The following is a 17575-nucleotide window of genomic DNA, read 5'->3' on the forward strand; positions in this document are numbered from 1 at the left end:
CTCTCTACATGTACATCCATGGCAGCCCACCAATATGCTTCCCTGATCCTTTCCTTTGTCATGGCAATGCCCATGTGCGAGGTGTGAGCACTCTTTACTAGCTTATCCCTTAGTGCAAGGAGTGCAACCAAATTACTACAGCGCATGTGGAGACCATCCTCCAACGCCAGTACTTCCCTCACTCACCAAAAGCCTTCGAGGACCTCCTCACAGTCCTTCTTCTCACACCAACCACCTGTGACCATGGTTAGGACTGTCCGCAAGTGTAAATCGATCATGTGATGTTCCCTGTACTCTGTCTCGGAAATCAACCCTTCACTAATCACACGTACATTAATTTCTTCCTCCAGTTCTTCACCTCCAAACTACTCAACATCATCTGCCGTTTCACACTCCTCACCCCGAGTCATGACAGACAGTCTGCCAGAACTGTAGAGCCACAACCCACTTCCGTATCCCAAGGGAGACAAAGTCAATGCCTTTTTAGGGTTCGCCTTTACCATTCCGAAGGAATGGGAAATGGCGAGAATTCAAGTGCTCGAACTGATTGTCAAACCACCGCTTTTTTTCGTGGCGTTTTCTGCGAGTGCACGTACAGGCACGCGCTTTTGGCCCATACACTTTCATGGCCATCTGTTCCTGTTCCTCAATGTCCCTCCCACCCTTTGTTTGATCTTGCCGCGAGTTCAGGCTAATGGCCCTCCCCCCTCCCCCAGCACAGAGCGCGCATCGCGGCCGCACAGCACATCAAAGGGCTTCTCCCAGCGTGTGCTGTGCGGCTTCTCCTCCCCTAATTATGTGGCCGGCGTACTTGTGTTTCCCGGCCGCTTCCCGGCCGCTCTTGTATTTAATTAGCAGCAGCAGCATTTCTCCTGCGCCAGGCCACATCAAAGGCTCTGTGCCATTTTCACCCACACAGCAACACTTACAGACACGCAACGCCACTCACACCCACGCAAGCCCACTATCATCCACGCAACGCCACTCACCCAAGCAACGCCACTCACACGCGCAACGCCACTCACACACGCAACGCCACTCACACACGCAACGCCACTCACACCCACGCAAGCCCACTATCATCCACGCAACACCACACTCACCCGCGCAACGCCACTCACCCAAGCAACGCCACTCACCCAAGCAACGCCACTCACACGCGCAACGCCACTCACGCGCGCAACGCCACTCACACGCGCAAAGCCACTCACGCGCGCAACGCCACTCACGCGCGCAACGCCACTCACGCGCGCAACGCCACTCACGCGCGCAACGCCTCTCACAAACCCAACGCCTCTCACACACCCAACGCCTCTCACACACCCAACGCCTCTCACACGCCCAACGCCTCTCACACACCCAACGCCTCTCACACCCAACGCCTCTCACACACCCAACGCCTCTCACACTCGCAACGCCACTCACACGCGCAACGCCACTCACACGCGCAACGCCACTCACACGCGCAACGCCACTCACACGCGCAACGCCACTCACACGCGCAACGCCACTCACACGCGCAACGCCACTCACACGCGCAACGCCACTCACACACGCAACGCCACTCACACACGCAACGCCACTCACACACGCAACGCCTCTCACACACGCAACGCCTCTCACACACGCAACGCCTCTCACACCCCCAACGCCACTCACACGCGCAACTCCACTCACACGCGCAACGCCACTCACACGCGCAACACCACACACAACGCAACGCCACTCACACACGCAACGCCACTCACACACGCAACGCCACTCACACACGCATTGCCACTCACACACGCAACGCCACTCACACATGCAACGCCACTCACACACGCAACGCCACTGACACACGCAACACCACTCACACACGCAACGCCACTCACAGGCAACGCCACTCACACAGGCAACGCCACTCACACACACAACGCCACTCACACATGCAATGCCACTCACACACGCAACGCCACTCACACACGCAACGCCACTCACACACGCAACGCCACTCACACATTGTGGGTGCAGATTGTGGGTGCAGATTCAGAGAAAACTCAGCAGCACCACCACCATTGCAATGCAATAGGTCTCGTTTTAACGCAAATTTAAGCTATAGGCCTTGTAAATGGCAAAGCCTTTTATTTATGTTCCAAAAACCAGAACGCAAAAATAAAGGGCATAATCATTTACAATGCTAATAGTTCAGACTCGCGTTAATGCGAGACCTATTGCATTTTCAATGCTTGTTTGGAGAAGACCTTACTAAGAGGTTTGTGGTCAGTAAGAATTCTGTACCTTTCCTCCCCCAAAAAACACTCAGAGCTTCTTTCTCTACAACAGAACAGTTGCATTCAGCTCCCCTAAAGGGCCTAGAGATGAAAAGAATTGTTTTAACCTCCCCATCAACCTTCGGCAAAAGAACTGCTCCTAACCCCTTCAAGCTGGCATTAGTCATGAGATAAGATACCTTTGGGGTCAAAACTTCCTAGAAAAGGTGCTTCATTCAGATGTTTCTTAATGCACCCAAACTTTTCCTCACAGCTCTTGGACCAAACAAATGTGCCTCCCTTCTGGAGGAGAGACCTCAAACAAGAACTTTTCACTGCAAAGTTTGGAATGAACTTGTGATAAAATTCAGCTATGCACAGAAACTTTACAAACTCTTCTTTGTTCAAAGGGGTGCGTAAATTACAAAGGGTGTTTACCAATGAGTCTTTGGGTTTGATGCCTGCAGCGGACACAAAATGCCCTAAGTACTCTGTTAATGTTAAATTAATTGTATACAGCGCACAGCTACCCAACAAGAGTATCCCAACGCTAAACCTGACAGAGGAAAAAAAAAATAAGTAGAGGAAAAGGGAAGCAATTCAGATAGATTATCGGTTAAATACCCAGGTTTTTAAAAGTTTACGAAAATTCATATATGAAGTTTCATTACGAATTGCAGTGGAAAGAGAGTTCCATATGGATGGACCAAGTCAGGCAAATGAGCGACCTCCCATTCTTTTCAGTATGAATCTGGGCACCGAGAATGTACCCTGCATGGCCGAACTAAGTAGGCGAGGGGGCTGGTATGGGTGAACTAGAGTTTGCAAATATTTAGGAGCAGAGCCGGATTTAATTTTATGTACATAACTCATTGCCTTAAACTGCACACGATTTTCAACCTTAAGCCAATGAAGATTGTACAAGGCATTGGAAGTGGAAAAAGTTTTAGAGAGCTGGCTGAGCAGCCTCGCAGCAGAGTTTTGTACCACCTGTAGTTTCTGTGTAACATCCTTATTTTATCCCAAGTAAAGGATGTTTCCGTAGTCCATTCTAGATGTCACAAGCTCTTGGACTCGAGTTTTCTGAGTGGAAATCGGAAGTATCCAAATCATTTTTTCAACCATTTTAAGATGGTGAAACAGGTGGCTGACACCTTTACTGCCTGTTGCTTCATAGATAGTTTATCGTCAATGAGAACTCTCAAATTGCGCACGTACTGGTAAAACAGGTGGCTGACACCTTCACTGCCTGTTGCTTCATAGATAGTTTATCGTCAATGAGAACTCTCAAATTGCGCACATACTCAGAAGGGTGAGGAAGATCACCCATTTCACACTGCCAATGCTGGGGGACCCAAAGAACTTTATTTTTCCCCAAAATAAAGACCTCATTTTTTTCACCGTTTAATTTAAGAAGATTGGCTTGCATCCAAGATGCAATGTTTCTCAGACCAGTCTGAAGAACTGGACCAAACGTCTTTTCCATCGAAAGGGAAAAGATGATCTGGGTATTGTCAGCATAAGAGAAAAGGCACAACCCCGCCTCCTATGCTATTGTTGCCAGAGGTTTAACATACAGATTAAATAGAAGGGGACTTAAGATAGAGCCTTGGGGTACCCCATAAAAAGAGGAATGAGTTTTAGAAGTGGCTCTAGCTGAGAAAACTTGAAAAGTCCATTTGGCAAGAAAAGATGAAAGTCAGCCAAGTGCAGAGCCAGTAATGCAAATGGATTGCAAAGATTTAATTAACACCGTATGGGACACCGTGTCAAATGCAGCGGTCAGGTCGAGCAATATAAGGGCCACCGTAACTCCAGAATCCGTCACTGCTGTATAATGTCTGATACTCCAAGCAGAGTTGTCTCGGTGGAATAACCGGCTCTAAAGCCGGACTGAGAGGAGTGTAGATAGTTAGTAGATTCAACAAATTGAGTTAGTTGCTGGTTAACATGCTTTTCAAGGATTTTGGAATAGATTAGATGGCTGAGATGAATCAGCATTGGCCTTTTTTAAAAGAGGAAGGACCATCGCATGTTTCCAGTCTGAGGGTACAGTAGCTTCTTGGATAGAGGCATAGAGGGAGAGGTGTGGCGCCGCGGCCAGGGCGACTGACGCTAGAATCTGGGCATCACAGTTCGATCCCCGGCTCCGGCGGCAGGCTAGCCCAGCACCATGTGACTCTGGGCAATAGCTTGCTTAATCTTCCCGACGGGCCCCAGTGTCTATAGACCCTTACGAGTGATTGTTGCGCTTTACAAATGTGGATTATTATTTTTATTTAGCAGCTGCATAATTAACATCAAAGAAGATGAATCCAACTGATGCAGCACTGATACAGGGATAAGATCACAAGGGGAGCCAGATTTAATACTGTTTAAAAACTTTTTTAAAGAATTACTGTCAAAAGGTATCCAAGATTCTAGTCTAATGGACCCCTTCACCCTGTAATCAGACTCGGACGTGGAGGGCGAAATAACAGACTAGCTGAGTATTTTGTAATACAGAGTGTATTTGCTCTACTTTATCCACAAAGTAGTTAGTGAGGCTGTCGAATTGTTGCTCATTTAAGGTAGGTGGCATTGATTGTGTATCAGTTTTTTTACCATAGTAAACAGGGTACGCAAACAAGAAATAGTGGAGGAAACATATTCCTTCCTTGCTAATTTACAAAAAGTTTGGTAGTATTTTAGAGCTTGTTCATATTCAGATTTAAAGACCTGCGTATATTTCCTCCTCCAGCTCCTTTCCAGAGCTTTACATTTGTTTTTTTCAGTTTTTAATTGCTCTGTAAGCCAGGGGGCAGGAGGACGGTGATTATGGGTTTTTTAGATAGTGGAAAACAGTACTCAACTGCGTCAAAAATCCAATCTTGTATTACACTCAATGAAGTGGTTGACATATGCTCAATGATAGGGGCACTATCAACTATTTCTTTGACACCACATTTGCACTTGTCAGCCCAAAGGGTGAGGTCAGCATCACGTAACTTCTTCAATACTGACCTAAGCCTCCCATTATGCTCTTCAAAATCCACACCAAAGATGAGCACATCATCTGGGTACACCTTGACATCCTGAGGGCCTCCAAGAATGCCCTTCATCTCCCTCTGAAAAAATGAGGCTGCAGAAATCAGTCCGAAAGGCATTCTTAGAAATCTAAAGGTACCAAAGGGTGTTACACAGGAGGTAAGGTCCTGAGAAAAGGAGTGAATATTCTGAATGTTCTGAAGAGGAGTGAAGGCTGGCATGGGGATAGGCGGAATTCAAGTCCAAGGAAGAAAAATGCCTTGCCCCCTCAAGAGAACACAGCATTTAAGTTATGTTGGGTAAAAGGTAATGATCAACAATAACTGCTTTGTTGAGCTCCCTCGAGCTGACACAGAGCCTGGCCTCCCCATAGGCTTTGCGGGCCATAACAACAGGAGAGGCCCACTCCATTGCTTCAACTTCTTGAATGATGCACTTGGCTAAGAGATTGTCTAATTCAACTTTCATGCTCTCCCTTACTTTCAGAGGTGCATTCCTGACCTTAACTGTTTTTGGAACAGCATTAGATTTTACCTTTATCCAATGTACATAGTTTTTGAGACAAACTCAGTTTGCCAGCAAAGACCTCATCCAGTCTCGATTAGCATTACTAACAACCCTAACTGGTGGTAATTCTTTTAGGCAGACAGATCTCATTGGGATCAAGGCAGATATGTAGATCACATAGATGGAACCAACTTATGAGCGGGTCTCCTTTCATCAAGACATAGATTTTATCAGGGATGACTCCCTTTGTAGTCAATTGTGCCCCAGAAATAAGCCAGCAACTCAATAGTCACTCCACCTTAACCTATTGGTTTAATTGGTCTAATGTCTGTCTTCAACAGGGTGACTTTGCCCAGCAGATTACGCTCATAAAATGTTTTTGGGACTAGAGTTATCTTGGCCCCAGAGTCGAAGAGCATGCTCACTGGAGCATCATTGATCAAAACTACCTCCTGAGGGCCATCACTAGCATTCCCTGTGACTGGGAGAATATGGTTTCCTTCCAATTCTTCTTCATAAAGATCAACTTCCCTGACTTTTCTATGCTCGTTGCCCATTCTGCAGCTCTTTGAGACGTGACTTTTCTCTCACAAGTTTTGCACATGGCCTTCCAGCCTGGGTAGTCTTTAACCTGTTGACTGCAGCGCGAATTGTGCCGCGGTGCGTGCATAATAATGAGTGGGCGCGGTTCGGGGGGTCCCCAGCCATCCTCCGCACATGCTCACTGTGACGATGGATGGCCGGGGACGTCCGATGCACGCAACGGTTAAAGTTGGCCATAAGGCCAGAGTTGCCACACCTGAAGCACTTCCCATGAAAATTCGTTGTGTTAAAGGGCTTTGAAGTGGTGCTCGATTTGGGTTTAACGAATCTATCCACCAGCAATTTGACATTAATATTCTCCTTTTTTCACCTGAACTGTCTTTGTGTATAATATCAACACATGCTTTTGAATGCTCGTGACTTTTGGCTATGGTCAGCACTTCTTGAAGAGATGGCGTGTCTTTTTGCCACAGGGCGTGTCTCGTTTTGTCGAGGGCGCATCCTAACATGAACTGATCTCTTAAGCACTCCTCTAAAGCTGCACAAACATTTCACTTGGAAGCCAATTTGCGCAAGGTAGTTATGTACTGTTCCACCGACTCATCCTGCCTTTGCATTCTTCTCCCGAAGTGACATCGTTCAAGGACAGTACTCACTTTGGGGAGGTAGTGCAAGTCCAACTTTCTGATGCAGATCTCATATTCATTAAGAGTGGCAGAGTCACTACCAGAGAGTTCAGGAAGGTGTTCAAAGAATTCTTGTCCCTCAGAGCCCAAACAATGCATTAACCATGAGGCTTTCCTCTCTGCACTTAAGGAAGTGCCACAGACACAAGCATAATGTGTGAAAACCTTCTTTCACTTCAGCCACGAGAGAGAAGGAACTCCTGGAGATGTCAAAAAGAAGGGAGGGGCAGTGACATTTTGCATGATGTATGTACTATGTTTTGACCTAGTTACTACTTAAGGGTGATCTTCAGTGATCTACTTACACTGCACAATATCCACAAACCTTATAAGCTGTGCTCATCAGCGAAACTGCGTGAAACTTCAGCAATTAAAATGTAGGCCAATGCGTACAGTCCCAGAAACTTAATTTGCTGTGCGCATCAGCGGAACCATCAGCCCGATTACTGATGGCACATATTTATACAGGGAGGAGTCACTTTAGTCTGATGCTCAATTACATGTGTAGATGTGAGTCTGGTGGTGCCTGATAACTGAAAGACACATATTTGTTTACCTACAATTTCATATATGTCTGATTTATTATTCCTATTACAGCACTTCTACCTTGAGAAGGCCCATCCTAGACCAGTGTGTGGACAAAACACATGCCGACAAATCAAGCACAAAGGGATTTGGACATGGTCTAGGGACGCTAACAACAAATCCTACAGCAAACCTCACGTTTAATTGATGGAGAGCAAAGAGCGACCTGAAGCGTAATCCTGAGAAAAAATAACCTGGAGAATTGCTGAAAATTAAAGTAAATTAAATAAAACTAATAAAGAACTGCATAACCACAGCTGTGAGACCTGGAAGCCGGTTGTTTCTCAATATAGCCCTAGTTTGTGATTACCTTACAGTGCTCACATTATCATCCGCGCTAGAAGAGATGGGAGCCTGGGGTGTCTGGTCACAGAAGCTCATTTACATACAAAGGGGGTGACAGCCTGTTCACAACGCACAGCACAACTTGCTTACGTAAAGTGCTAGTACACAGAACAGGGTAAAGTCTTGTGTCGCTTTTTTTCATGTTCTTTAATATATCCTGCACCTCGCTCTCTTCTTCTCTTTCTCTCTTTTCAATTCATCATAAATTGCTCAAATTCACTATTGCTTTATCAGCACGGCACAAGTTGTGGGGTAGCCACAGTTTGAAGGGGTCCCCCCACTATTATCTAGAAACGGGACTCAGTTCCATCTAGCTCCTTAGCCTACAAATGATAATTGTTACTTTGTGAAACACTTTGGGGTTTAGGGGCTGGATAAGGAATAACTTCAGGAAACAAACGCAAATTAAAAGCACATTTTATTTATTCACTGAAAACTGTTTAAAAATTTAATTTCCAAGTTTCACATCTCTGTTTAAAAATATTTACACTTTCAGTCATTTCCGAGTTTAGTTACAAACTAATAGTGGGAAAAACACATGATGTATAAAAACTGAAACCAAAAATGTATTTTTATATTATTTTCATCAACCTTTCACATAAAAATTATTATAATGGCCTGACATCACTCCTTGTGATGTCACTACATGTCACTACACGTTACTGTGATTTGCATATGATAGTGAGTTCCTTCACTATTTTACTTACTTGTGCCCTATTTATTGGCATGACATGGGTCTATAGGTATTAAAAATAAACATATAAATTCACAGGTATTCAGCCTGTTTCTCTGGTGATGTCACACATTGACATGTATTCGGCTGCTTCTTCTATTTTTGGGTGAGTACAAATAACGTGCCGTTCCCCCTCCTTCCTTTTCTCTATTTTTCTCCCCCTTTCTTTGTCTCTCTTGTTCTCTTTATCTCTCCCCCTCTCTATCTCCCACACACTCCTGTTAGCGTTAGCTTCATGAATGTCACTGCTACTTCTGGCATTCATACGACAAATCCTTTAGAACATTGGAGGACAAGGGACAATCAAGTGTGGAAGACGAGTTGCTGGGACTGCAACTGATTGTCCAGTCACATATATACTTTTGATGTGGGATTTCGCTATTTCACCACATTCTTCAAACAGAGTCGACTGCTTACAATGGCTCAATTCTGGTAAAAAGTAGAGTTTGGCAAGTCACAAAATAAATAGGGTGAGCCATGTCGGAGAGGAGCCACGGGTCACAGTTAGTTATAAGGCCCGAGGCATGAGCTGATCCATCAACCGATAACAGAGTGTAAAAGATGCAGAAAACATTACTTAACCCCTTCGGTGCTCATGACGGAACGGTTCCGTCATGAGCGTCGGTTGGCCTGTGCTCATGACGGAACCGTTCCGTCATGAGTCCATAGGTTCTTTAGAACCTTCAGCACTGCAGCGGAATTCGCGCAGCACTGAAGGGGTTAGAAACAAGGTATATGCTCTTTTATATCTCAAAACAGTTTATTTCTTGAACACCTGTGCTTCACTTTAGTACATCACATATACAGCAGTGGCATTTGTTAATAGTAATATCTACATTTTACCAATGAAGTTTCCCATCTCCAGAGCCCTGACAGCATGTCCACTCTGGGTGTGTTTGGCTTATAGGTTTTATCACTAATCCGACAAGTTAGCTGAAGATATCGTTGTTAGTCCCAGTATTGTTCAGTGTTGCTTTTACAGATGGTGTGGTCAGGTGCGATTGAATGCTTTTCTTTGTATCTCTTCTTCACCAAATAAAAATCAACAATTTTTCTTTTCTTTTAGTCCACATTGTGCTAGCCTCCCACTGTGTATCCTGGTGCATCATGCTGCTTTGCTATGTGTACGGAAGTGAACAATCACTGAAAACAAACACATTTATAATTCTGTAAATACTGTTATCTGTTTTCCTTCTTTACTGCTAGTCCGGTCTTCTATCACCTGGCATTTCAATGTCCCACATAATTTGAATTGAATCTTTTTCCGTAATTCATTCCTCTCACAATAACTGCACTGTTCTGCTCTTGTCTATGTCCTCAGATGGGTCAGTATTATTTTTGATGTTCTTAAGTTCTTTCCGGAGTCTCTGTGTTTGCTGATGTGTTTGGAGGTTTGATAAGTGACTAAAGGTCTTCCCGCTTCACTGCCGCTGAATAGTTTTCCCCCGTGTGTGTTCGCAGATGTCTTTGTAGCACTGATAATTGACTAAAGCTCTTTAGACATTCATTGCACTTGAATGGTTTGTCTCCTGTGTGAGTTCGCTGATGATACCTTAATGCTGAAGAGCTGCGATAACTACTGTCACATTCACTACAATGATAGGGTTTTTCCCGTGTGTGTTCGCTGATGTGTTTGGAGGTTTGATAAGTGACGAAAGCTCTTTCCACATTCACTGCAGTTGAATGGTTTTTCCCCTGTGTGTGATTGCTGATGTCTTTCTAGGTGTGATAATTGACTAAAGCTCTTGACACATTCATTGCACTTGAATGGTTTTTCTCCTGTGTGAGTTCGCTGATGAATCCTTAATGCTGAAGAGCTGCGAAAACTACTGTCACATTCACTACAATGATAGGGTTTTTCCCCCGTGTGTGTTCGCTGATGTGTTTTGAGGTTTGATAACCAACTAAAGCTCTTCAGACATTCACTGCACTTGAATGGTTTTTCTCCTGTGTGAGTTCGCTGATGAATCCTTAATGCTGAAGAGACGCGAAAACTACTGTTACATTCACTACAATTAAAGGGTTTTTCCCCTGTGTGTGTTCGCTGATGTGTTTGGAGGTTTGATAAGTGACTAAAGCTCTTCCCACATTCACTGCAGTTGAATGGTTTTTCCCCTGTGTGTGTTTGCAGATGTCTTTGTAGCACTGATAATTGACTAAAGCTCTTTAGACATTCATTGCACTTGAATGGTTTGTCTCCTGTGTGAGTTCGCTGATGATACCTTAATGCTGAAGAGCTGCGATAACTACTGTCACATTCACTACAATGATAGGGTTTTTCCCCTGTGTGTGTTCGCTGATGTGTTTGGAGGTTTGATAATTGACGAAAGCTCTTCCCACATTCACTGCAGTTGAATGGTTTTTCTCCTGTGTGTGATTGCTGATGTCTTTCTAGGTGTAATAATTGACTAAAGATCTTGACACATTCATTGCACTTGAATGGTTTGTCTCCTGTGTGAGTTCGCTGATGATACCTTAATGCTGAAGAGCTGCGATAACTACTGTCACATTCACTACAATGATAGGGGTTTTCCCCTGTGTGTGTTCGCTGATGTGTTTGGAGGTTTGATAAGTGACGAAAGCTCTTCCCACATTCACTGCAGTTGAATGGTTTTTCCCCTGTGTGTGATTGCTGATGTCTTTCTAGGTGTGATAATTGACTAAAGCTCTTGACACATTCATTGCACTTGAATGGTTTTTCTCCTGTGTGAGTTCGCTGATGAATCCTTAATGCTGAAGAGCTGCGAAAACTACTGTCACATTCACTACAATGATAGGGTTTTTCCCCCGTGTGTGTTCGCTGATGTGTTTGGAGGTTTGATAACCAACTAAAGCTCTTCAGACATTCACTGCACTTGAATGGTTTTTCTCCTGTGTGAGTTCGCTGATGAATCCTTAATGCTGAAGAGACGCGAAAACTACTGTTACATTCACTACAATTAAAGGGTTTTTCCCCTGTGTGTGTTCGCTGATGTGTTTGGAGGTTTGATAAGCGACTAAAGCTCTTCCCACATTCACTGCAGTTGAATGGTTTTTCCCCTGTGTGTGTTCGCAGATGTCTTTGTAGCACTGATAATTGACTAAAGCTCTTTAGACATTCATTGCACTTGAATGGTTTGTCTCCTGTGTGAGTTCGCTGATACCTTAATGCTGAAGAGCTGCGATAACTACTGTCACATTCACTACAATGATAGGGTTTTTCCCCTGTGTGTGTTCGCTGATGTGTTTGGAGGTTTGATAAGTGACGAAAGCTCTTCCCACATTCACTGCAGTTGAATGGTTTTTCCCCTGTGTGTGATTGCTGATGTCTTTCTAGGTGTAATAATTGACTAAAGCTCTTGACACATTCATTGCACTTGAATGGTTTTTCTCCTGTGTGAGTTCGCTGATGAATCCTTAATGCTGAAGAGCTGCGAAAACTACTGTCACATTCACTACAATGATAGGGTTTTTCCCCCGTGTGTGTTCGCTGATGTGTTTTGAGGTTTGATAACCAACTAAAGCTCTTCAGACATTCACTGCACTTGAATGGTTTTTCTCCTGTGTGAGTTCGCTGATGAATCCTTAATGCTGAAGAGACGCGAAAACTACTGTTACATTCACTACAATTAAAGGGTTTTTCCCCTGTGTGTGTTCGCTGATGTGTTTGGAGGTTTGATAAGTGACTAAAGCTCTTCCCACATTCACTGCAGTTGAATGGTTTTTCCCCTGTGTGTGTTCGCAGATGTCTTTGTAGCACTGATAATTGACTAAAGCTCTTTAGACATTCATTGCACTTGAATGGTTTGTCTCCTGTGTGAGTTCGCTGATGATACCTTAATGCTGAAGAGCTGCGATAACTACTGTCACATTCACTACATTGATAGGGTTTTTCCCCTGTGTGTGTTCGCTGATGTGTTTGGAGGTTTGATAATTGACTAAAGCTCTTCCCACATTCACTGCAGTTGAATGGTTTTTCTCCTGTGTGTGTTCGCTGATGAATCCTTAATGTTGAGTAACGACTAAAAATCATTTGACATTGATTGCAATGGTATGGTTTTTCCCCTGAGTGTATTCGCTGATGTCTTTGTAGGTGGTCTAATCGACTAAAGCTCTTCCCACATTCACTGCATTTAAATGGCTTTTCTCCTCTGTGCGTTCGCAGATGATTTTGTAGGTGTGATGACTTACTGAAGCACTTTGCACATTCACTGCACTTGATTTTTTTTTCTCCTATGTGGTTCCACAGATGGCTTTGTAGGTGTGACAAGAAAGTAAAGCACTTTGCACATTCACTGCACTTGAATGGCTTTTCTCCTGTGTGTGTTCGCTGATGTCTTTGAAGGTGTGATAACTGACTAAAGCACTTTGCACATTCACTGCACTTGAATGGTTTTTGTCCTGTGTACGTGTGCTGATGAAGCTTGAGTAGTGATGACAAACTAAAGCTCTTGCTGTATGTGTGTGATTCTTCTTTCTTGGTTAGTCTCTGTGGGTCAGGTATATATTTATCTACATCCCTTGACTGTTTTTCCTGATGGGCCGACATGGCTGTTAAAGCACTTGTGTGTTTCTCACACACTTTATATGTGCGCAGTATTTTGTACGTTTGATTTATGTTTTAACAATAAAATACAATAGCCACCAAATATTTGCCACACTCCTAATACGTAGAATGTGTCTTTATAGGCGGTTGTGCCTTTAGATTGGATTATGGCAATGCATGCTTGCGGGTAAAGATGTATCTTACTTCTGGCCGGTTCAAATTTGGACAGTCTATTGTATTGTAGATAGAAGAGCTCCTCTTTCCATTACCCGTCAGTTGTCTGCCTCCGCTCTGTTGTGCTTTCCGCTTGTTACTGTGGTTTGGCCAGAAAGAGTTTACAATTCACCTAGAGCACGGAATGATGGCTTGTCTTCCTTTTAGAAAATAGAGCACTGCGATAATCACATCATACCGATACATTTATCAAAGTTTGTATTTGACACTTGTTTATACAGGAGGTGGTTTGTTATTGTTGTTGCCTTAAATTTCCTAAGGTCATTTCTTCGTCTTGTGGCGTGGAGGTGCACAGCTCAGCGTCTTACAATCACTGAACTGCCGTTGATGCTTTATCCGGGATCTGTCAGTTTGTGTGCAGGTTCCTCTGTCGCCGACTGCGCTGATGTTTTCCTGAATATTGTAGCTCAATATTTCTGCTATCATTGAAGATTTACAGCATTCGCTTCATTATTGATGGTCAATTCATACATTCAAGGCTTGTTTTCTGTTGGATGTAAAGATATTTAAAATTACTAAATTGAAACAAAATGGAATGAGAATTCACAATATTTAACTGGTTGTAAAAGACATTTCAGGGGAGATTTACCAAATCTCCACGCAATGCAGCGCAGGCCTCCCCTTGCGAGGCTGCGCTGCGTGACATGGAGGGAGCAGGAGAGCACCATATTTTCAAAGATATGGCTCTCTCCTTCCCTTTCCCTTGCGCCGGCACTGATTACAGCAGCCCTGCGCCATGCACACACCTTAGCACAAGAGCGCTAGGGTGTGTGTGTGTGAGTCCAGCATAGGTTTTGTACAGGAAGGACACCCTACCTGAACAAAATACTATGCCTAGACATGAGGGAAACCTTTTCCAACGTTGTATGATTGTTACACTGTGCAGCACGCATGCAAAATCAGAAAAGGAAGGAGAAATTAAAGCATTTCTCCTTCCAAGCGCTTAGTTTAAACGGGCGCAGTTTTTTCACGCTAAACCCAATCTACTGTATTTGGTAAATTGAGTTTAGCGTGAGAAACAATGGGTGGTTGAAGGGAACGCCCATGCCCCACCAGTGGCAGGCCCCAATGTGCAAAGTAACGCGAAGCAGTGCAATGCGATGCTTCACATTACTTTTACGCTATTTGCTGGAAAGAAAATTAGGAAAAATAAATGTTGCACTCTTTTGTGCCACTTTTGTGACGCAAACACGACGCAAAATCTTAGTAAATCGCCCCTTCTTCTTTACTGCCTTTGAACTTAGTAGGGAATATTTCATAATACACAAATATTTAACTAAAAGTTCTGGTGATCAGGTGCCATCTTATTAATGTCTGAAAACTAGGTGATTTAACAGTGTTCACTGAGTAACTTAGCAAAGTAAGGGTGCTCGGAGCTCCCAAGTGCTTAAGGTTTTGCTTAAGATAGATGCATACGGTCAAGATTTCATTCAAACAACAATAGAGTTTAGAAAAAGAGATGGACCAGGCGGGGCTGCAAAATTTCCAGTAACTCTTTACGAAGTATACAACGAAAGTAACTCCATTCACACACTTCTCATTTCTTTCCTATTCACTTAAGATTATCTCAAATACCAACTCCTGTCTTTACCTTGCTGTTCATAGGTCACCTTTGACACTTTCAACAGCTCCCTTGGTTCAAGCATTTTTGGTTTCGTCTAACCTGGAAGAGTGGAACATTATTGTGGTTTGTCGGGGTTTCCTATCGCCATAACATCTGTCCATCTCCCTGAAACTAGTGCAGCTTACAGCACCCGGTTCTGGCCCGGAAAGTCTGGATTTTCTGAGCTCCGTAGAACATGAATACAGTTCTTCCGCATACTACAAGACTCCAAGAGTCCACGCTACAAGTGCTGCTGCAAGGTTTAATTAACCCACTGCCCCTGGCAAATGCCAAATAGAGAATAAACATCCAGCCTGCAAGAGCAGAGTGCAGAAAGCATTTCAAGCTCCTCGAGGTACATGGACTTTCTCTGTCTGTCGTAACTGAAGATGTTAATCCTTGGTAACATCTATCGCCTTTGGACAAGGTCCTCCATTTTACTATCAGAATGTAACTCATCCTGCGCAGACACAAACCCTCAAGTCTGTATTGCATGAAGCTGGGTGGTTCTCACGCAAAAGAGGGCCCTCCACAAATTGCTGACATTTTCTTACACCCCCTGGACAGCCGTGGCAACACACAGACCACCCACACCCCCTCAGGGATCACCAGTCCATCTGCCAGGATCAAGACTCGGATCTTTCAACCTTCTCTGTTACCGTCTTTGGAACGGCCCGTCTCTGAGAATCGTGGAAGTTCCACACTCAGTGAGCTCAGAGTTGCCTTGAAAAACCATCTCATGAGAGTGCAAGAAAAGAACATTAAGTGACACGCACTGCACAGAAGTGTAAATATATCTACCATTATTGTTCCATGTACCATTGTCCTACTGCTGATGTTTTGACATGGATGTTTTGCCGTCTATCACAGCAGCTTCTTCGTTATAGTTTGTTTTCCATCATACCTACTTACCTATGTACTGTTTCTGACCCTACAGCATCTCTGGCAGACATGTTGTGCGGTCTGTTGCCACATAAATAGGAAGTAGATTGTTACTGCAGGAAGTTTCCTTGCAGTCAGATGCACTTGATTGGGATAAAAAGTACCATGTTTGTTACAAAAGCTGCAACTATTGGAATAATAACATACCAAAAGCCGCACATACAGTGCAATAACACAGACCAGGTCCTAGAAAAACGTGATGCAAACAATGCAATAACACAGGCCAGGCATTGCAAGAATATGACACAATCAGTGCAATAACGCAGGCCAGGTACTAGGAAAACGGGACTCAAACAATGCAATATCACAGGCCAGGCATTAGGAGAATCCGACGCAAACAATGCAATAACACAGGCCAGGCACAAGGAGAATCTGATGCAAACAATATAATAACACAGGCTGGGCACTAGGAGATTCTGATGCAAACAATGCAATAACACAAGCCAGGCACTAGGTGAATCCGAGGCAAACAATGCAATAACACAGGCCAGGCACTAGGAAAACGGAACGCAAACAATGCAATATCACAGGCCAGGCATTAGGAGAATCCGAGGCAAACAATGTAATAACACAAGCCAGGCACTAGGTGAATCTGATGCAAACAATGCAATAGCACAGGCCAGGCACTAGGGGAGCAAGCTATCTTATCACCAGCAAGGGACACCACAAGCTCTGCGCAGCACCCTGGTAGCAAAGGAGTCCCAGGGTCCACGTCGGAAACGCCGCTAGTGCCATCAGCCTATCCAGGCGCTCAACCTCAGTGTGAGGACTGCCTGCCCCAGCATCCCTTGATGTCACCGCGCTCATACCGCTGCCTCTCCCCCGCAGTGCGGGACGCGCGCGGGCGAAGCCTGGGCCAAGGGCTGTCCCGTCCTTGCCCTCATTGCCAGGAAGAGGCAGGGCAGGGCTACCCCCCTTTCCACTGGCATTAGGCATCTTGCCTACTCAGATTCGCTGGACATTCAAGAACTGTTGTGGACAAGTCAAGGTACTGTTAACGCGGTTATCTCCCAGCATTGCCCAAACTACTCTTTGATTCTAAATAATTTCGCTCTCTCTCCTGAGGGGTTTGCGGGGCCGGTATAAGGATGGCCTGAGGGTTCTCATTGTCCACGGGGCCAAGAGGCCTGTTCATTGCTGATTGTGTAGACAGGTTGCTTTAGACTTAACTTGCACTATAGAGGTAGCACGGGGAAAAGGAAAACTATGGAGGGCAGTGGGGGAGGTGGCGGGAGGGATAGTAAAGGGAAAAAGGCTAGGAAGATACAGAAACATGCAGGGAGTAATTGTGTACTGGATAGGATAGACACCCGCATTAGCGAGGGCGAGGACATATTAGTGACAGATACAACCACCCATGTAGCAAATACTAAATCCCCACAACGCTCTACCCAACCAGCTAGTATAAACAACCCTACTACGGCCCGCCAATTAGCTATTCCAGCTATATTTCATAACCCACTAAAACAAGCGTTGTCATAGCCAATGGGTCTCGCCTTTGGGACCTTATGTGTTTAGCCAGAACTTTTGGCTATGTTGTAGAGCGTTGTGGCTGCTGTGAATTTTGTTGAAAAGTTATAATAAAAAGTGTTA

The 17575-nt window shown here is 44.5% G+C and overlaps 1 protein-coding gene and 1 long non-coding RNA gene across 2 annotated transcripts in view; both read right to left on the reverse strand.

The window, feature by feature from the left end:
• Positions 1–8362: 8362 nt before the first annotated feature.
• LOC144806500 (uncharacterized) lies at positions 8363–13206 on the reverse strand. The gene is given in 2 exon segments (XM_078672850.1): positions 8363–10287; positions 10289–13206. Coding segments are annotated over 2 exon segments (3123 nt in total). The 3' UTR covers positions 8363–10082.
• Positions 13207–13394: 188 nt separating this feature from the next.
• LOC144806503 (uncharacterized) overlaps positions 13395–17575 on the reverse strand; it is an 82014-nt gene continuing 77833 nt past the window's right edge. Inside the window, exon 3 of the long non-coding RNA XR_013605817.1 lies at positions 13395–13924. This is a non-coding gene — a long non-coding RNA (uncharacterized LOC144806503). The remainder of the gene's footprint in view (positions 13925–17575) is intronic.

Source organism: Lissotriton helveticus (assembly GCF_964261635.1).
Source record: "Lissotriton helveticus chromosome 1_1 unlocalized genomic scaffold, aLisHel1.1 SUPER_1_unloc_8, whole genome shotgun sequence".
Lineage (NCBI taxonomy): Eukaryota > Metazoa > Chordata > Amphibia > Caudata > Salamandridae > Lissotriton > Lissotriton helveticus.